The sequence below is a fragment of the Bidens hawaiensis genome, unplaced genomic scaffold, assembly GCF_021521415.1.
Source record: "Bidens hawaiensis isolate Kalapana, Puna unplaced genomic scaffold, B.hawaiensis_p1.1 tig00036270_1, whole genome shotgun sequence".
Lineage (NCBI taxonomy): Eukaryota > Viridiplantae > Streptophyta > Magnoliopsida > Asterales > Asteraceae > Bidens > Bidens hawaiensis.
The window spans coordinates 150,795-172,862 of record NW_027496312.1 but is presented as its reverse complement, the minus strand read 5'-3'; the positions used below and the strand labels follow the sequence as shown (position 1 = coordinate 172,862).

Genomic DNA, 22,068 nt, shown 5'->3' with positions numbered 1-22,068 from the left:
TATAAGGGCCTTGTTCCCAGCTGGAGTTACCCTTACATCTCAAGGATCATAAACGTAAAGCCTGATAGTAACTGCGGTTTTCGAGCAATTGCGGAGGGTTGAGGAATCGGTCAAAAGAGTTGGAAGGTGGTTAGGGTTGCCATGATGAATGAGATGGATAGGAACCTAGATTGGAGGAGGGAAAGATTAAATACGGAGCAACCGGAGTTTTTTGAGAGGGCCCATAGCCAGTTAGATTTTTTTGAAACGGTTCAAGATGCGCCTCTCAACCGTTGGTTTCAGTTACCCGCCCATGGATACGTCGTTTCTCAAGCATTTAATTGCGTTCTAATACTTCTCGAGCCACATAGCAGCCAGACCTTTTTCCCGATGAGAGAGGGACCAGATCGATTTCGTGATCATCCGGTACTGGCCATTGCTAATGTTACAGATACTCATTGGTTATATATACAACTTGAAGGGGATTTCCCGGTGCCTTTCCCGGTTCGTACTTGGGCCATATTTGCAAAAGAAGAGGCTTACGGATGGAGGGCTGTGTATGAAAGTCGTATAAACGAGTACGCTAGAATCATGTCAAGTTAGCGAGTCAAATGTGATACAGTTGATTTAAACGATTGATTGTGTATTTAAATCGATGTATCCCAGCCACATAAAAATATGTAATTTTATGTACTAATGTAACACCAATCAAGGAGCTATTACATTCAGATATATGCACCGTGTTGATAATGAAATAAAGAAACTGTTTGGTCTACAAGTAGTGTTGATATGGATTACAGAGTTGTCAAAAAATAGCATCCACACATCCACCATTAGTTCTCTTCCCACCCATTTTAGAATGTTCAACGGGTATAATATTCTTGTAAATAACATCCACACCGTTTTAGTTTGTTTGAAACGTTTGGTATTTCTTTTGGTGAAAATTGGTGAATTAATTTGGGAGAGAGGTGCCATACGCTGTTGTTTTTGGTGATATATGGTTTATGAGCTGGTGGGTGGGGAGAGGGGGTTGAGATGCTTTAAATCTAGTGGCTTTGTATTTAACAAAAAAAAATCTATATCCGCCACGTTAAGAGGTATACGTGATGGTTTTGTTCCATTATTTTCCGACATGTCATGAATCTTGCAGTACCAATAACCCCACGTATAGTCCTTTTCATGACGGTAGGGTTCCATTATTTTTCAGCATGTAAGCAATATTGTTTCCCCCTCTTTCCCTCTAATATTCCATCACAGGTGACCGATTCCCCTCTTCCCCCTATTATTCCATCTTCCGGCGACTGATTGACGGATGTCTCAATCCATGTCTAGTCAACACTCCTCTGGGTCATCTTCCAAGCCTTCCCGTGCAGATGACCTTTGTGTGAGATGCCGATGTGGAGTCGCCACATGTTACCGGATATCCAGGACCGATGCAAACCCTGGTCGTCGATTCTTGTGCCGTGTAAGTGTTTAATTACTAACGAATTAGGGTTCTAGTCTGTTAATTGACGTTGATTCCTTTAATTTGCCTTAGTTCAATTTTAGGGTTTAGTGTTCTTAGTCTGTTAATCGAATTAGGGGTTTTTGTTTGTTGATATATTAAGTACTTTACAGAAAGAGAGTTGTGGATGGCTAAAATGGGCCGAAGATCCCACATGCCCTAGTTGTGAAAAGGTAATTCAAGAAATGGTGAATATGATGAATAAGAAAGATGAGTTTGCAAGAATAAAAACCAAAGAAGTAACAAGCTTGAAGATGTTGCTAGCAATTAGTTGGTTTTTGTTCTTTGTTTATTTTTGTGTTTATTGATTAGTTGTTAACATCTTATTTTGTAGTATGGGATAATGTAATCTTTGTTGTTGTCATTTAATGTTTATAGTTTCATGTTTCATCTATTTACTTTCCACATTATCAGTCATGTTGCAGCCATGATGAAAATGAGAAGGATCAAATTGAGGATGTTGAGGATGTTGTGAATGTAGTTCAGTTTGACAATGAAGCAAGTCAAATGGAAGACAAAGAATGTCAATTGGTAGAAGATGAGTTGATGTTTTTTTTTGGTGCAAGAGGATGAATTATTTAGACCAAGTGAAGAGCATGAAATGGATCTGGGTGATGATTATAACCCTGAGGTTTTGAAAGCAGCTTTCGACTACACCAGTGAGACGGAGGAAGATTACTATCATGATCCATATGAAAATGATCCAGTGTGGGACTCTGATTGGTCAAATGATGATTGTCATTGGAAGTAGTATTGTACTAGATTTGAGATGCTTTATTAAGTATGTTTGGTGAATATAAACCATTTGCAAACGGGTTTTAGTGAAACGAAATGTTTGTGAGAAAAAATGAATTTCTAATTTTTTAATTAATAATGATTTTTTTTCTACAAAGTAAACAGACATAACAAAAAAACAATTTATGCATGTTTCAAACAAATAAAACATTGACATAGACATTGCAGTAACAAAATAGCATCTACACATGACGGAGACAAACAACAATTGCTTCACTCTCGAAATCCGGCTGCAAGTTTCTAGTCAACAAGTAATAGTAGTAACACACACCAGTCGTTACTCCTAGGCGGGCTTGGATGTTCTCAACATGCCTTTTACTTCCTTTTTGGGTTTTTGCGGCACTATTGGGATTTATGAAGTGGGCCATCTAGGCACGTTCGTCCCCTAGTTTTATATTGATTTTAATAAAGACAACAAAATAGCATCTACACAGCCACCAATATCCGCTGGACAACTGCCTTAAAGTTGACCGACGAGACCGTATTATATATTAATAATAATGTACTCCAAAATAGCATTCACACAACAACTATTTTATCGTTTATTTGACACCGAAATTTCTGTGCCTGTGTAGATGCTATTTTCGGACTACATTGTTATTAGTTTGTAGGGTATTATCGTGTTGAATGGGTGGAGTGGTGTTGGGGACTAACGACTTTATTGTGTTATTTAGCCTATAGATTATCGGTCGTTATATAGTTGATATATTGCTCCCCTATCCGCCACGTAAAGGCTTTTAAGCGGCGTATAAGGGTAACTCCTAATCTACAAAGTCTGTAAAGGCTGCAGCAAGAGCGTCTGGCAAGCTGCAGTAACCTGTCATCCTAAACCGCTGGGTTACGAACGTAACGCGTCGTATACGACCTCCAAATTTTGTCTATAAAACCCTCTCCGAATTACCATTCGTTCAACCACACCCTCATTCATGTTTTTCATATATTCATAAACCCTTTCACATTGTTTCATGTGGACGACGTTTTTCTCACGACACCCAAATTGCTGAAACAACAACTTGTTTTACTCATGGGGTCGGTTACTATTAAAACTTATTGTTGGGTGTGTAGATGTTATTTTGGAGTGACATGCTAGGGTGGGGTTGTTGTGGCCTTATGGTAATGTAGGTACCCCTTGTCGCAAATGTAAACAGTGTCGTTTACAGGCACTGTGGCCACCATTGAATGATGGAGGGAAGAGTTTAGGCCTTTCGAGAGACGGGTTCCAATGGACATCCAAAAGAACCACCCGAGAGGCGCCGTAAAGATGAATGAATTCCTTTAAAAGAACATTTTCGTGTATGTCAATTACATTTATAAACGTAATATTATGTTGTGTAAATGCTAGTTTTTGAATGTAATATTTTTAGTGTGTTCTTGTGTAATGTGTTATGATCATGATCTAATATTTAAAGTATTTAAATTACAAAATATAATAAAAGTGTTACGATAAACAACTAAATGAGAATTGACAACAACTTCAAAATAGCATGTACACAAATTCAAACAAACAATTTTTCAAGTTGCATATATGTTGAGATGCTTATTTAAATTGAGTGGCAAGACATATTTAACCGCAACGTATAGATCTTAACGTTGCGTATACATGGTCAATTAGTCTCCGACATGTCAGGAATCTTCTAGCACTAAAAGCCTGTCTGATGTACTTTTAACCTTCCGGTAAGTATCTAACGCGGCGTATAGAATGTTAACATAATTTATGCACCCCGACTTTTGTGTGTAACATATATACCAACATGACCATTACATCCAACACACCAAAAAATCCGCAAAAAAATATGGACAAAAATAACGACGGGTTTTTCTATTCTCAACCGGATCCAAAATCTGCAAGAATCACGGACAAACTTTGGAGGCGTGTTAGGAGGCCGTCTATCGTAGACGTTTCAGGCACGTCGTCAAGTACTCATTCGGGAGGTCCAGAAGAAGTAGATCGTGTCGAACGCCCCCAACAAACAAAGATATTTGCGGTTGAAGTTGAAGAGTCTAGGAGTTGGTCGAAGGATGCCATTGATTTTTATAACAACGGGGATGCACCGTTTTTCCATACTCGTTTCATCACCAAACCATTAGATCGTAACTTTTGGGGTGCGCTACTGGGTTTCGAGCCCAACGGGTGTTTGTCATCTGTTTTGAGTGACTATTTAATTTAAGTTATATTACAACAAATTATATAGACCATGTATTATTGTTACATATTATTTTTATATCACGAAATTGTACAGCATGTTGAAGCGTGGACACTTAGAATGATGCGTGTTAGACAGTCAAGGCTATTAAAATATCCAAGCGAAGAACAACGTTGGACGGTGTTGCCTCCTGATTTCTACGTTCATATGAAAGATTTGAACTCGTTTGACGCTAGGGAGATGGCCGGTGATAAAGAAACATACCCTCCATTTTGGGAGGTTGATTACGTTATTCCCCTTATGGATTCAACAATCGGACTGGCTCCTCGTTCGTATTGATATGTGGACCATGGTAATTACAAAATATTGGACCGACACGAGGTGGAGGAATGAAAAACGACGTTATGTTGCGTACTACATTGAGATGATAAGTTTGTTTTTCGCGTGGTTTCTTGATGCTATTCACTATTGGACCAGGTCTTGTAATCACATGAAGTATGACATGTATGTTGGTTTGGTTGAGGTAAATGTTCCTCAGGATAACAGTAATGTTTCTACTGCCGGGGTTCTTGTTTGCATGATGATGGAAAACCTTGTTAGAAACAAATCTCTGCTGATAGAAGGTGACGTTGAAGCGGCCTGTGTTAGATACCGTCATCACATGGCCAACCAACTATATAGATGGCGTTGTATTTGATTGTAGTATTATGTTAACATTTTATTGACTTATGTTTACCACTCCCCATTCACAAACCAACCCTAAACCAATCTTTAATTATAAAAGTGTTTAGTTGTTTTTTATTAATAATTGTTGTGTTTTTCTATTAAAAGTGTTTAAAAATATAAAAAATAATTTCTTAATGGATGGGTATGGCGAGTCTTCTAGTTGTTTTAGATAACTTATAATGTAATTTTTAGTTGAACATCCTTCGCATATAGTTTTCAAAGCGGCGTATAACGATATTGGAATCACAAAGAATCTGAGTTTGTGCAAACTTACGGCGCATAAATACGTGGCATTAGGCTATTAACGCGGCGTATTGTGACACCCATAATTTCTCTACAAAACCCCACTAGGATTCACCATTTTTTCTAACGCTAAACATTTTTGTCTACAAACACACCCTCCGATTCACTATTTTTTTCTAACACAAAACTTGAACATAAAACACACCCTACTCCATGTTTATCATAAAACCCTCCTCCATGTTTCCTCTATACAACATTTCTCTCGGAACCCCAAAATTGTTCAGAACACCTTCCTATTTTACTCATGAAGTCGGTTACTATTAAAGCCAAATGTTGGCCGTGTAGACGCTATTTTGGAGTTACATGTGGTGGTAAGGGTTGTCGTGGCCCAACGCAGCAGCCAAATTGAGGTCGTCGTAGATCTCAACTAGTAATGCTACAAACGGAGGAGACCTATGTATCGTACTTCTCCTCCTCGGTCGTGTCAGCCGTCATCTACTAGTGTTCCGACAGACAGGTCAACGGAGGAGACCTTTCTGACGTACTTCTCCTCCTCGGTCGTGCCATCCGTCATCTACAAGTGTTCTGACAGACGGGTTGCACACGACATTCAAAAGAACCACCCGAAAGCGTAAAAGAACTTTTCGTAGATGTTAACAAGAATTTTAGATAACTTTCAAATGTATTTGAAATTTGAATTTTTAGACAAATTTCAAATGTGTAAAAGCTATTTTTTAAATGTAATATTGGTAGGGTGTCATTAATAATTTAAAATTACAGTTACGTATTTGAAACCGATCATCATGTGTTCCTGTGTAATGTGTTATAATCATAATTTAATATTTAAATTACAAAATTTAATAAAAGTAATACTATCAACATGCCTTCAATCTCACTCTCGGGATGTTCAGTGACCAATAAACATATTCATTTTTCCCGTGTTTGAAGAAATGCTCCAAAATAACGTTACATTGCGAAATAAATCTTAATGCGTAATCTTTTCTTCTCTTACAAATAGTAGTAATAAAAAAGTAAGAAATGAAATATTGTAAATTTGTAACCGTCAAATGAAAAGTGAAATGTTCCTATTATCCGCCACGGTATGCCCATTACGCGGCGTTTATAGGTAACATTGGAATCCACAAACTCTTAAAAATCTGCATACACTAAAAAGCCTATTCACTCTGCAAAGCATGCAAATAGTAATGATGGCCCTAACCGCCGCGTTTAGTCCATTACGTTGCGTATATAGGTCATGTGGACATTATTCACTCTCTTTAGGATGCCAAATTAAGTCGCACAAGAACAGCCACGTTAGCACTAGACCTAGTGTATAATGTGTCCCAAAAAAAATCGTGTATAAAACCCCGAACCCCCTATCACAATAAACCAAACACTTCTAACATGTTTTTTCACGTAACTCTCAAGCTAAGAAACTATCCAAATAAAGATGAATATTTCATCAAAATTATCTCACCCATCAATTTATCATCGTCGTTCATTCTCAATTGTAGTGGGTGTGTAGATGCTATTTTCAAGTTCATTGTACTTCAGATTTGATGACATTGAAGACGAGGACGGTTGTCGTGAGCTGTCTTTCAAAATATGCACAACAACATCCTATTACAAGTGGGATATATGTTGGGTGATTTGTATTATAAAACACCCATCATTGAGATGTTCAATCAGTTGGGTGCGGAGTCGTAACCGTACCGAAATGCTGTCAGCGACGGATTACAATGTTATGACCTATTGGTATTTGAATTTAATATTTATAATGTAATATTTGGTGTTGTGTATATGCTATTTTTTAATGTAACATTTATATTAGAATTTCAAAAGTTAAGCCAGTACTATAATATCGTCTCATTTTCGATATTGTTCAATGTTAATAAAATATATATATACAAAGTATACTAATATTAAATGGCGATGAATATGTCCTTGTTTCAAACGTTTCGTTTTTTACGTAATATACAATGATAATGTAATCTTTAAAATGTGAAATATAATAATAGTGTTACACAAGTTACGATTACATTAAAACGAACGAGCGAGTATTTACAAACTAGTCCTACGATTTTTAAAATAGCATCTACACAAAAAGGACATCAACGACAATTGCTTCAATTGTCAAAATCCGCCTGCAACCTTTTGTTCATCGATTAATAGTAATAACGCACACCAGTCATTACTCCTAGCTGACCGAATTCGAAAATCCCTTAAACCTTTTGGGGATTTTTCGGGGGTGTTGGAATTCATGAAGGGGGCCCTGCACGTTCACCCCCCTCGTTTTATATTGATTTTAATAAAGACTTCAAAATAGCATCTACACAGCCACCAATATCTGCTCGACCAACCACGTTAAATTGACCGACGAGACTGTATTCTATATTAATAATAATGGACTCGAAAACAGCATTCACACGACCACAATTACCTTCTTAAGTTCAAACCGAATTTATCGTGGCTGTGTAGATGCTATTTTCGGGCTCCATCGTTATTAGTTTCCAGGGTAATATATTGATGAGCGGACTTAAATCCTAGACCGATGAGACCGTTTTCTATATTAATAATAATGGACCCCAAAATATCATTCACACAGCCAAAATTATCTTGTTTATTTCATACCGAAATTTTCATGGCTGTGTAGATGCTATTTTCGGGCTCCATTGTTATTATTTTGCAAAGTATTGCGGTGATGTATGGGTGGGGGATTAACAATTTTTTGTTGTATGGAGCCTATAGATATCGCGTGTTTATAATAGTGGTTTATGTGGTCTTCTAAACGCCGAGGTTCGTCCTTAACGGTGCATACGGTGCGTATGAAGGTTACTCGAAATCCCATAAAGCTGTAAAAGGCTGCCAAACACTGCAAGAGGAGCGTGTTCACCGCCCGGGTAAGCATTTACCGCGGCGTATTAGGGGCACGCGCATATCTAGAGAATCTTAATTCGCATGCAAATATCTAGAAAATCGAATAAAGTATGCATGTTAAACTATGCAACGTAACGTGCATTTGGTTGTCTAAATGCTAATTTTGGAGTGTAATATTGTTAGGGTGTTATCAATAATTTAAAATTACCATTACGTTTGTGGTAGCAAACCATGTAAAGATATTATGATGACGATCTTATGATATTATGTTGATTTTATGATATTATGATGATGATGATGATGATGATGATGAAATTGTTCGTTTAATTGTTCTAATTGATCTTTTGTATTCATATTTAGCCATTATTAATCTAAAGAATGTAACATTATCTGATTAAACCACAATAAGTGATTTGTTTCATATTGGTTCATATGAGTTTTTGGATAAAACTTAAAATCTAAAGAATGTAACATTATCTTATTATGTAATTCAACTTTTTACTTATAAATATGGTATCATATCACTTTCATATCCATCTCCAATTCAACTCTTTCCATTAAAAGACGATCTGATTGAGCATATTTGGCAAAAATTTGCCGATGATGAATTATGTAGTTTTTTTTATCATTTCTAAGTGTAATTTTATATTTAATGCTACGGTCGTAACTTTGTTATCTACTTTTACTAAGTGTGTTTGATGAATATAAATAATTTTTTAAATTAATTTTATATTAAATATATATTGTTTATTTTTAAATAAAGAAATTATTTTTAATATTTTTAAACACTTTTTTTTAAAAAAAAACACAACAATTATTAATAAAAATATTTATAAGTTATATTTATTTAATAAAGAATAATGAAGTTTGGTTTGCTAATGAGGATGAAAAGTTTGGTTTGGTTGGATTAAATTGGTGGAAGAGAGAGATATTAGTTTTATAATAAAAATTGTGGTTTTGTTGGTTTATGAATGAAGATAGTCTAAGAAATTATATTAATAACAACAGTGCTAACATGTTTAAAACAAATTAGACAGGTCATAGTGCTAACATCTAATCTTTAAATTACAAAATATAATAAAACTGTGTTACAATAAACAATTACTTCAGAATGACTAATTACATACTAACAAATTATAATAATAACAATAGTGCTAGTAATTTTAAAACAAATTAGACAGGTCATAGACGTTGTTGTAAAAAACTTCAAAATAGCATCTAAACAATAAGAATACAACGGCCACTACTCCAATTTCGAAATCGGCTTACCACATTTTTTTCATTTAATAATAATGTGGGACACACCAATCGTCGCTCCTCGCTGACCAAGAATGTTATCAACATGCCTTCAATTTCACTCTCGGGAACTATCAGTGCCCAATAAGCATGATCATAATTCTACGTAGCTTTGTCCTGTCAATTTATAAACGATTACATTAGATAAAACTAGTTAACAATATTCCTAAAATATTATAGTTTAAAATAGCATCTACGCAGCTTTGTCCTGCCACATTTTTTCCTTGACAGTCAAGTATTGGTGGTGACACCGCACTCTCTTCATGCTTCTTTTCTTGTTGTTCTTCTACATAGTGAATGCCACCACTTATAGCGTTTTTATCCCCATTATTTATGGCTCTACGATGGTAGCATTCCATGTGAGATCACTTCATGGTTGTATTTTTGAGGTGGCACCGAATTCATTAAGAGCCACGGTACACCCTCGTTAAGTAGTAGATAGTTTGAGCTGGTCCGTGCGCGGTGTTCTTCACTCCAGGGTTGAATGGAGTTCACTGTGCCTGCAATCGGCCCGGATGGGATTTATTATGGCGGACTATTTAAGAGTTCCACCTAGCCACGGCCACCCCTAGGACTGCATGTCACCACAAAATAGCGTCTACACAACCAACATATGGTTTTAATAATAATGGCATAAATGATGATATTCGTATGATCGTGGTTTTTTGTATAATTTGTAGCTCGAGAATGAAATATCATTGTTACGAAACATGTTTGAGGTAGACTAATATGTTTGTGTAAATAGTTGATGGTAGTTGTTTTTATAGACATAATTCCTATGATGTAAATGACATTATACCCGACGTTAATGACTATACGGAGCGGTTAACAAATTCTTTTCAGAGTGAATAGGAGGTTTACAGGCTTTTCAGAGTTTGTAGATTTTCACTTTACCTTTAAACGTGGCGTTAAGGACTTAACGCGTTGGTTAGAGATATTTACACACTTGGCATATTTTAGTGTGATTGCATTGCCATTATACGCCGCTTATAAAATTTCATTATAACCCATATTATACAACTTGATATCCATTTAGCACACCCGAATCTAGGGATGGCAATGGTTCAGGTTTAGGTCGGGTTTAGGTATTCCCAAACCCATACCCGGTTATGAAAGTCCGTCCCAAACCCGTCCCAAACTAGTCGGGTTTTAATCGGGTAATTACCCGTCGGGTTTCGGGTTTTCACATCAGGTTTTGGGTTTCTTATCTGGTTTTGATAAAATACCCGTTGGGTATACCCGGCTCAAAACCCGCTAGGTTTCTACTAGGTTTGAACAAAATATAACTAATCGATTACAAAGATGGTTGTCAAAAAGATAAAATGTCTAAAATAATTGACATAAACAAGTTCCGACAAATAATATATTTGGAATATAGAATATATATATATATATATATATATATATATATATATATATATAATATAGTAAGCTATATCGAGTGCATCGGGTATATAATCGGGTAAATGGGTTTATGTTATCGGGTAATCGGGTCGGGTAATCGGGTATATTAGAAATCCCAAACCCATCTCAAACCCGCGAAAAATTTCAAAACTAATCCCAAACACGTCCCAAACCCTAATGGGTCGGGTATTACCCGTCCCATTTATGTCGGGTTTCGGGTTTTCTCATCGAGTTCGGGTTTCATTGCCATCCCTACCCGAATCAACAAACCGTTTTTTGATACCCGATTCAATAATTGATTTGTTTAATGTCAAACCCCAACCGACGACGGGAAAGTCACGAAGGTTTTTGAAAAATGTATAGTTAAATGTGTTAATATCTTTATTTGTAAGAAACTATTGGAATATCACATTCTAATTTTCACTATCGTAAGAACAATTATGTTATAATAACAATTAGGTTATTATAAATATAATAAATTAATTAAAAAAACATAATATAATTATATTTAGTCATTATTCATATTTAGTCGGGTTAAACGCTATTTACAAAGTCGGGTTTTAGTGAAATAATTCATATTTAGTCATTATTATTATTAATATGATTAATTGTGGCTTAAAAGAAATAAAAACATAACTTTCCAACAAAAACGGGGTGTACAGGGGTCGAACCCGCGACCTCTACCCACAAAGCTTCAAGTGTTAACCAACAGGCCATAAGGCGACGTGCATAAAGAATTGGTTTCCATAATTAATATACAAAGGAAGTTCATCTCAAAATTTGTTTCATATATGTGAGAGTGAACCCATATATATTTTGAGAGTGAACCCATATACAATCTGGAACTCTGGTCTGGTGGTAATACTTCTCCCTTTATTCCAACCAACCCTCCTGTCAACCCGGGTTTGACTCTCATCTGCAACGCCTGATTTTTTTATTTCCAATTTTTTCCTTTTTTTTACCCAGCAAGTTAGGTTATTTATTTTTACCCATCGCTAAAACACAAAAACATCACACAAGTTCCCTTCCCCACCACAACTGCAGGTCAAATCCTAACCCCCCACCACCGCCGCAGTCAACCGTCGGCCATCTCTCTTTCAGACACACCGTCCTCAGCCTTCCTTTCCATCCCTAGTATCCATCTCTCCTTCACTCCAGTCTTCTACAATAAGGTATGTTTTAATGTTTTGGTTCAATTATTAATTTTTTGTTTACTAAAATTACAATTAGTAAGAATGATTATGTTGAAGTTTGTTAAATGATTATGTTGAAGTTTATTATCGTAATGAACCTTGCGGCCTTACCCGACCCGAACCGTTGAACCGACCTAAACCTTCGAAACAACCCGGAATTTTTATGGCTGGTCGTATAAATTAGAGTATTTAATCGGGTTAGGGTTTGATAATCAAGTTATATAGGTTTACTTGAGCGGGTTATTTTAGGGTTTGATTATCAGGTTATATAGGTTTGATAATCATGACTGTGTTGAGCTAGTTAGACGACTCAACTCGGGGTTTGATAATCACGGTCCGGTTTTGACGGTTTTCGAGTCAAACCGAAGACAAACCGTTACCAACGGTTTGGCATTATCGAAAACCAAAGCCAAACCGTTGAGATTTAAAACCGAAACAAACCGAACCGTTATTAACGGTTTGGTTTCACGGTTTGGGCTTTATAATGCACCTTTTTTTTATTAAACTTAAAGAAATACTATATATTATGAAATATCTAAACAGTTAATATATACGATTAAATCTTTCGTCCGGTACGGTTTTATACGGTCGGTTTGAAAATTTGAAACCGTAATCTTATTTGTTTAAAATATCCATCAACAGTTGTGTTTAATGAGATAACTAAAATGTGCCTTTTAATATATATATGATAAACAGATGGACATCCTAGAAGAAGACATCCTCTACCAGGAGGAGGAGGTTGAGCAGCGGCCACGACGGAGGCGGCGGACAGAACAGCCGCCAAAACCTATTGAAGGGGATGATGTGTTGGTGGGTTGCCCACACACGCAGTTTGTTCAAGGGACACTCGTGCACGACCGGTACATCCAGCTCCGATTGATGAAGCCTATGCCGAATACCATTTTAAGCCTCAGTTTTATGGAGTCAGTTGGCGTGGACGGAAGGATGTCAGAGTATGTCGGGACGGACTCGCCGTGGATGAGGATGTTTACGATGAACTACCCCGCACACCGGGAGCTTACGCTAAAGGTTTATTCAACATTCCGTTTCAGGTGTTTTTCTTTTTACTTACTATGTCTAACTTTGTTTTACCGCCTACACATTACTTTAATATATTCATAACGAATTGTTTATTTTATTTCAGGCCACGGGAGGCGGGGAGGCTAAAGTTGCAGATGAGAGATCAGAATCCAGAGGGTCGGGCGTGGGAGGTTTCCTTCAAGATGTTTGGGGTCGACCGGTACTTTTTGTTGGAGGAGTTCGCCGTGGCGATCGGCTTTTACACCGAGGAGGAGGTCCGTTAGCCGATCTACACCGCGAGCGTCAACGAGGCCCGGGACGATTATCTGCGCGTTTGGTGGCGCGCGATTGCGAGTAAGCCTTTCCCATCCGGTAGCCAAGCAAAAGCCTCCTACATCATTGACCCGTTGTATATGTACGTTAACCTATGTTACTTTACATTACGTTACATTGTAATATATTATATTTCGTTGTGCAGGTACCTACACAGGCTGATAGCCTCGCCAGTACAAGGTCGATATCAGGGTGCTGACCACTGCAAACTCTCAGACTTGTTTTTTTTGCGGTGCCTTCTGACGGGGATCCATTGCAACCTCGCCCATTGCTTCGCCGACTACATCGCCACATACCAGCACAGGCAGGGACGAGGATCGTTGCTCGGTGGCCCCTACGTGACGCGCATCGCGCATCATTTGGGACTTCAAACACAGCTAGCTACTCTTACAATCCCGACAGTACCCCCCCGCGAGCTCGCCCGTTCTAGCTCCCAGGGCATGCGTATTGTTCTCAAGTTTACAGAGCCCGAAGGGAGAAGAGTAGACCGTCTCGTTACGGACTTCAACAAACCACCGTACATACCGGTGCCATTAGTCGAGCCTCCACCATTGATTTCCCCGGAGGTGCACGTCGACGACAACCACGAAGAGTAATCAGGGGACGAGGACAGAGGGGACCACGCCACGGATGCATGCTTACGGAGAGTAGAGGACGCGGTGCTACGGATGCAACGTCAAATCGATTGGATGATGGAGAGGGAGGCCAGCCGACAGCGCAGTGAGGATTACACATTACCTCCCCCACGCTTTGATCACGAGGCTAGCACATCAAGGGCAGGGGCCGGCGCCTCAACCAACGGGGACGAAGACGGGGACACGGTAGTGTAGATATTCATTTACATTACTTTGTTATATTCAATCAAACATTAATATTTTGTATGTTATGAACTTGTTATGAACTTTTATATTTTGTATTACATGGTTTTATGCTTTTTAGTATTGTAAGGTTACAATTATTAAAATCCAACCAACTAGTAACATAAACAAGATCATAATATTCGTTTAACTACATAATAAACTTATGAAAAAGATGTATTTTCCAAACCAAAAGAAAACAACGAGAGCTTGGATTCCAAAACACCAGTAATCAAACCAATATGAAGATGTATATTTCATTTAATATTTTTTAAACAAATAGCCAACACCTCATAGTATAGACTAAAATCACATTACAACCTATACCAAAGTAAGAACTACAAAGTTTCTCAAAAAGACTTAATAATTAATACACATATTTTTTCGATAGAAATATAAATATATTATAATAATTAACAGAAACATAAAAATCAAAATCTTATAATTAAAATAAATATATTTTTAAATATATATTTATTTAAATATATATCATTTTTGATCATAAAAATCAAAATCCTATAATTAAAACAAATATATATTTAAATCAAAATCTTATAATTAAGAACTTAGGATAATATTTGTAATATTAATATTAATGATAATAATATGTGAGATGGTGTGAGATGATGGTTTGGTTACGTGACAATGAATTAATTGATTGAGGGCAAAACGCCACGGTTAGCCCTTACCGCGGCGTCTGCGGTTTTCTAACCATACCGCCGGCGTGGTTAGAAAAACCCTATAAAATTGAAGCAAAAATACGTATAAAACGACAAGAAAATATGGAAGAACATGTCACTCTCACACATCACGAATAGTGTGTTGGTGAGAGAAACTGCTAATTTTATACTTCTAGCGCCAACAAGTTGGTTGGGCAGACCTTTGACCCCCCCTCCTACATTCAATTCCACCTCAACTACCACCCATCAACCTTAATTCAATTTTTACATTTTTATTTATTGAAAAAAATTAACAACAAAGCCTGGCCGTCCATATACACTTATTGAATTCATGTCCGCAATCACAAACAACGCATATAAAACATTTTGCTCGTGTATGACATTCATTTATGATCGGGAACGAAACCGGTGACTCTCTTTAAGACTTATAAAAGAAGAGAAAGTCACCGAGATACTATGCACCACTACTTTAGCTATTCTTTTTTTTCCTTTTCAATAATAACAATATCCACTTCAATTTTCAATTTCACCCCCCCCCCCCCCTCCAATGGTTTGCTGTCATCCACACGTAATTCATACATATATACACGCATGTGTCTGTGTATTGGTTCCTATTTGCATATCCAAACCCCACCAGATCTTGTTCACAATTTTCATTCTCTCTTTCTTCTTTGCTGGCATATGCTGGATCATGCCGTTTGAGCTGTTTTCTTGATCCCATTTTGACTTTATTAGTCAAAATTCAAAACACCCATTTGTGTTCTTACCTAATTATGATTTTAACTTGTTGCAAAATTGGTCAACTGAACTGATAATGAGAGGTTGGTTAATCTTTCCTGTTACTGTGTTTTCTTGGTTCTTTCTGTTGTTGTTTCCTCAAACATGCCTATCAAGTGTTCGAAAAATTGCCAAAGTGAACCCGGGTTTCAAAGGGTCACAAATGCAGTATATTGACAACAATGGTTTGTTCCTTGTATCAAACAGTTCCAGTTTCGGGTTCGGTTTCAACACCAATAGTGATATCACTTCATTCACCGTTGTCATCGTTCACGTTGCGAGTTCACGAGTCGTCTGGTCTGCAAACCGAGGGGTTCCCATTGGCAATTCTGATAACTTTGTGTTTGATCTTGATGGCAATGCTTATATTCAGAACAATGGTAAAGTTGTTTGGTCGACTAACACGAGCCAGAAAGGCGTCTCGGCTATGCAATTGCTTGATTCAGGAAACCTGGTTTTGGTTGGGGAAGACGGAAATATTCTTTGGCAAAGCTTTGATCACCCAACGAATACGCTAATGCCGAGTCAAGAATTTAAAGCAGGAATGAAGCTGGTAAGTGATCCCGGAAACAATTTGACATTTTCACTGGAGATCAAGTCTGGAGACTTGATTTTAACCGCGGGTTATAAACACCCGCAACCGTATTGGGCTATGGGGAAAGATAAGAGGAGGATCATTAATAAGGATGGTGGAAATCTTGAATCTGCAGCCATTGAAAACAATTCATGGAAGTTTTATGATCAAGCCAAAGTTATGTTAGGGCAATTTGTGTTTACAGATGGTTCTAATGCTAACACGACATGGGCTGCAGTGTTAGAAGAAGACGGTTTCGTCAGATTCTACAATCTCCCGGGAAAAATCGCTGGAAATACTAACATTCCCGGTGATTCGTGTGGCACGCCTCAATCCTGTTCACCGTATCTTGTATGTCATGATGGAAACACGTGCCAGTGTCCGTCTGGGCTGAATGCGATAAGCTGCAAACCGAGCCCGGTTTCTTGTCGTAGTTCTAAAGATCAGAAGAGTCTTGTTAATGCGGGTGAGGGCCTGAGTTATTCGGCTCTCGGGTTTATGCAACCATCTTCGAAAACCAGCTTAGCAGGGTGCAAATCTTCGTGTTTGAATAATTGTTCTTGCTTGGTTATGTTTTTTGATAACCGATCTGGAAACTGTTACATGTTTGAACAGATTGGGAGCTTCATGGACGCAAAAAACGATGTAATTTTCGAATCGTACGTTAAGGTTTCACATACTTCACATGTGAAAAAGAAACAGTCTATGGTGGTGGTAATTGTGATAGTTATAGTCACAGTGTTTGTGATAATCACCCTTGCGATAATCTCGGTTCGTTTATATAACATGAAAAATAACAAGGACCCTGTTGAAAACGTTGATGAAACATCAGAAGAGGATAATTTCTTGGAAAGTTTGTCGGGAATGCCGATTCGTTTCACTTATTTAGATCTCCAACGGGCCACCGATAATTTCAGTAAGAAGCTTGGTCAAGGTGGGTTCGGGTCGGTTTACGAAGGGGTGTTAAAAGACGGGACCCGGCTCGCAGTCAAACAGTTGGAAAGGATCGGTCAAGGCAAGAAGGAGTTTCGAGCCGAAGTGAGCATAATTGGCGGGATTCACCACCACCATTTGGTTCGGCTCAAAGGGTTTTGCGCCGAAGGGTTGCACCGGCTCCTTGTGTATGAGTACATGGCTAACGGCTCGTTGGACCGGTGGATTTTCAAGAAGAACAAGACCGAGTTCTTATTGGATTGGGACACACGATATAACATCGCGGTTGGTACTGCAAAAGGACTAGCATATTTACATGAAGATTGTGATGTAAAGATTGTTCATTGCGATATAAAACCGGAAAATGTGTTACTCGACGATAATTTCCGAGCCAAAGTGTCCGATTTCGGTTTGGCTAAGTTAATGACAAGAGAACAAAGCCACGTGTTCACAACTATGAGAGGTACAAGAGGGTATTTAGCACCCGAGTGGATCACGAGTTATGCAATATCAGAAAAAAGTGATGTTTATAGTTTCGGGATGGTACTGCTTGAAATCATCGGGGGACGTAAAAACTACGACTCCTCGATGATATCGGAGAAATCCCATTTCCCATCTTATGCATTTAAGATGATGGAAGAAGGAAATACTGAAGAAATAATTGACGCGCAAATGAAAATCGATGAGCGAGATGAACGAGTCATTGCGACTATTAAAGTGGCTCTATGGTGCATCCAAGATGATATGAACCTAAGGCCACCTATGACCAAAGTGGTTCAAATGCTTGAGGGTTTATGCCCTGTGCCTGCACCTCCAATGGCGTCTCAGACCGGTTCACGACTCTATTCGGGGTTGTTCAAGTCGGTCAGTGAAGAAGGAACTTCATCGGGACCGTCTGATTGTAATAGTGACGCATATTTATCTGCGGTTCGGCTTTCAGGGCCGAGATAGTTTGTATATATGACATACGTGTTTGTGAAATTTTGTTGTGATGCCTTATATGTTGTAATAACGTTTGGTGGCTTTTTATGTTAAACAGAAATAGTATCAAAATAATTCATTTCCGAATCTAATGATAGTAGAATATACTTTTATTTTTTGTTAAACAGAAATAGCATCAAAATAATTTTCTGAATGGAATGGCGAATATAACATTTTTATCATAAATTGTAATATTGATAGTGGTGAGAACCGGATACTGCACTTTAGTCATTTGTTTAATGTGGCGTACATGATGGATGATTATGTAACAGTCGGGCGTGGTTCGGGTTTTGAACGAGACAGAAACATAAGCGTAAATTTTTGCTTTCGAAAAGGCGAAACCTACCCGTTGGTTATTGAATTGGGTCGGTTACTTCGGTTTTATTTTGTCGGTTATTTTGTTACTCGATCTTAAGACCCATTTGCCCATTCATGAATCAGCATAAATATTATGTGCTTAAGCCCATATGTTGTTACTTAAATTCATATTAACATTTAACATTTGATCTAATTTTATTAGTACAAAATAAATCTCGGTTAAAACCCACCCAAGTTGCACCATAATTACAACAAACAGTTTAGAACATGTGTAGTCATAACTCTCCACATGTGGGCATTTTGCGTCATGTGGCGCCTAAGTCAGCTTTTCTAAATTTTGCAAAAAGAGAGTGTAGTCATAACTCTTCACTCTTGGGCATTTTGCGTCACGTGTCGCCCGGTCAACTATACCCTTTTTCGCTTTTTTTATTTTTTATTAAAAGTAAACAAATAATAATAATAAAATTTTATTCAATAGATATTACATTGAAAAAAAACAAAAATTACTCGTCTTCATCGTCACCCTCGTCGTGGTCGTCTTCATCATCGATCTCGTCTTCGTATTCATCGTTGCCCTCGTTTTGGTTTTCATTTTCACATGACAAACGCCGATTCATCCATAAATGTTGGACCAAATCCCCCTTAAGTGCGTTATGAATTTCTCTTGACAACACGAATACACGTTTTCAAGTCTTTGCTCCATACTTGTTTGAGTTTGTGGTGGATCTGAGTCCGGTATGAAAGTTAGACATATTGCTCTTCCCTCATCTTCGATGATCATGTTATGCATTATGATACATGCATACATAGCACTTTTCATTCTTTCTAAAGATCATAGACGACAAGGATTTTTAACAAAATGCTAGCGTTGTTGAAGAACCCAAAACACCTCTCGATATCCTTTCTTGCAGACTCTTGTACTTTCTTAAAATACTGTTTTTTTCATCCAACGGGTCTCTAAATGTTTTCACGATAATCGCATACTTTGGATATATTCTATCGCCCAGATAGTACCCATGATCGTAGAAGTTATCATTTGCCCAAAACGAAGGACATGAACGGTCCCAGAGATGTAACTCTCCAACACAAGCAACTGTTCTAAGACGGTTATGTCCTTTTTGGAACCAGGAACACCAAAGAATGCCGACCAAATCCAAAGGGCGTATGAATCAATCGCTTGAAGGCTGACTATTGGTCCCTTTTGGTCACCTCGTGTGTACTGACCTCGCCATGCAGTTGAACAATTAGCCCCTTCCCAATGCATACAATATACAATCCCGATCATGCCGGGTAAACCATGCACCCTTGCATGTGCCTCGTAAAGACGTTGTAGATCATTCCAGTTAGGCTATCTTAGATAATGTGGTCCACATAGTTTTAATATTCCTATATTTTATACAATTTATAAAATAGATAATTAATCTAAACAAGTGATATAATTATTTAAAAAAATGAAATGAACCATAACAAAAATACTCCAAGGTGTCCCGAGTTGTTTTATCGACCATCTTTAAATTCTCGTCGTTGATGTCGGTCGTGTTCCCGAAGGCGAGCACGCGTATGGCTGATGTAACCTTCTAAATAGCTGTGAATCCTAGCCTCCCTCAACCGTCCGGTTTTTGCTTAAAGTAATCAAGCTCACGCTTCAAATCATTGATGATGCGCATAAATAAATTTTTAGACATCCGAAAGCGACTCCTAAAAGTCTTCGGGTTCTTGTAACTCGGCGAGTCGTTGATGTCACACCCCAACTTACGGCGGAAATGTCGGGGCGTGAACTAATTGCCCACAGCTCTCATGGTACTATTATACAATATCAAGTGTGACAATATCTATTAAATTTAGTTAAATAACCAAGTACATCAAACTCATAAATAAACAATTATAATAAACATCCACAATTAAGTTATTGTATATTTTTCTCTAATATGCATCCTAAGTTGCTTCAAACAATCTTGATAATCACGTCACACGATGACCTGCATATGCGTTGAAAATAAAGTAGATTTGTCAACACAAGGTTGAGTGAGCAACACACCAGTTTAAATGTGTAACACCCCGTAACCGCAGCGGAAACGTACACGGGATGCAACAGACACATCTGATATCAACAGCATTGCTTATAAAGAAAATACCACTACATTAACTTATAACATATTACATTGTTGCGAGTTTCGTTACTGTCTAGGTGTTACATACATATTTTACCGATAAGACATTAATTTATATTCATTACAAAATATAGAGCAGCAAGCTTCCAACAGGTAGCACAGATAATTAAGCACACTTCAATCATTCCAACTTGGGCATACCTAGAAAACATGTAAGAAAACGGGTCAACTACGAATAGTTGGTGAGTTTCACTAATTTAAATAAACACTGACAGATCATTTTAATAACCATTTATTAGCAATGAAATTATGCTGGGAACTATGTTACCCCAGAGCATTTTCATTAATCTTCTGGGAACTACGTTACCCCAGGACAATAATAACCTCTGGGAACTACGTTACCCCAGAACAATAATAACCTCTGCGAACTATGTTACCCCAGAACAATAATAATCTCTGGGAACTACGTTACCCCAGAATAATAATAACCCCTGGGAACTATGTTACCCCAGAACAATAATAACCTCTGGGAACTATGTTACACCAGAACAATTACACACGATAAACAATTTATATATTCTGTGCATCAAACATATATATATAAATATACAAGTGTTTCCATACGATCGGTATGTACTTAAATACTTTAATAAAGACATGTTTTTCCGCCCCGGGAAAATATTTAGAAACAGTTCAGTAAAAAGGGGCTCGTGAAAACTCACCTTTCTGTGAGTCGGGGTAATACAATGAACAGCTACGTGCCGGGATCTGTAATATGATATCTAAGTCGTTACTATATAATTCCCATAAATTAAATCCGTATTAATCGGTACATCTGGGGACATTGTTAACCCAGTACTGTACTCGATCCGGGGACAATGTTAACCCCGTTACACTTCTAAGGACTCAGATTGTGACATTGCTTTGAGTCTGACGGTCAAAATTATCATTTTTATGATTTCCTTGATTTGCGTGCCTAGCACGGTTATCCGTTTTTAGTTTCAAAAATGAGTGTGGTCACACCCGACCCAAAAATGGTGTTTGACTGTTAATTTAGTTAAAGTGATGAAATTAGAGCTCGGTTTGGACACCCCGTTTGGCCGCGGGGCCCGTTTCCGTCATTTAGGTGCCGGAAACAGTAAAATCGGGTAAAATTACTCCAAATCATCCGAATTATTTTCGGATGATTTACTTTTATTTAATTTACTTAGTATTATGAAAATGGTCCATTTTTAGGTTTTTATATGCCAGTCAGCTCGCTTATGCGAGTTTTGCCGGTTTACACGTTTTAAGCTTTAAAATTTGTTTTTATGTTCTTTTTAG

At 37.7% G+C, this 22,068-nt stretch overlaps 1 protein-coding gene across 1 annotated transcript; it reads left to right on the top strand.

Moving 5' to 3' along the window:
- Positions 1–15,864: 15,864 nt before the first annotated feature.
- LOC143588242 (G-type lectin S-receptor-like serine/threonine-protein kinase SD2-5) lies at positions 15,865–18,360 on the top strand. The gene has a single exon (XM_077069301.1). The coding sequence runs from the start codon at positions 15,866–15,868 to the stop codon at positions 18,284–18,286; it is 2,421 nt and encodes an 806-aa protein (XP_076925416.1). The 5' UTR covers position 15,865; the 3' UTR covers positions 18,287–18,360.
- Positions 18,361–22,068: the final 3,708 nt, after the last annotated feature.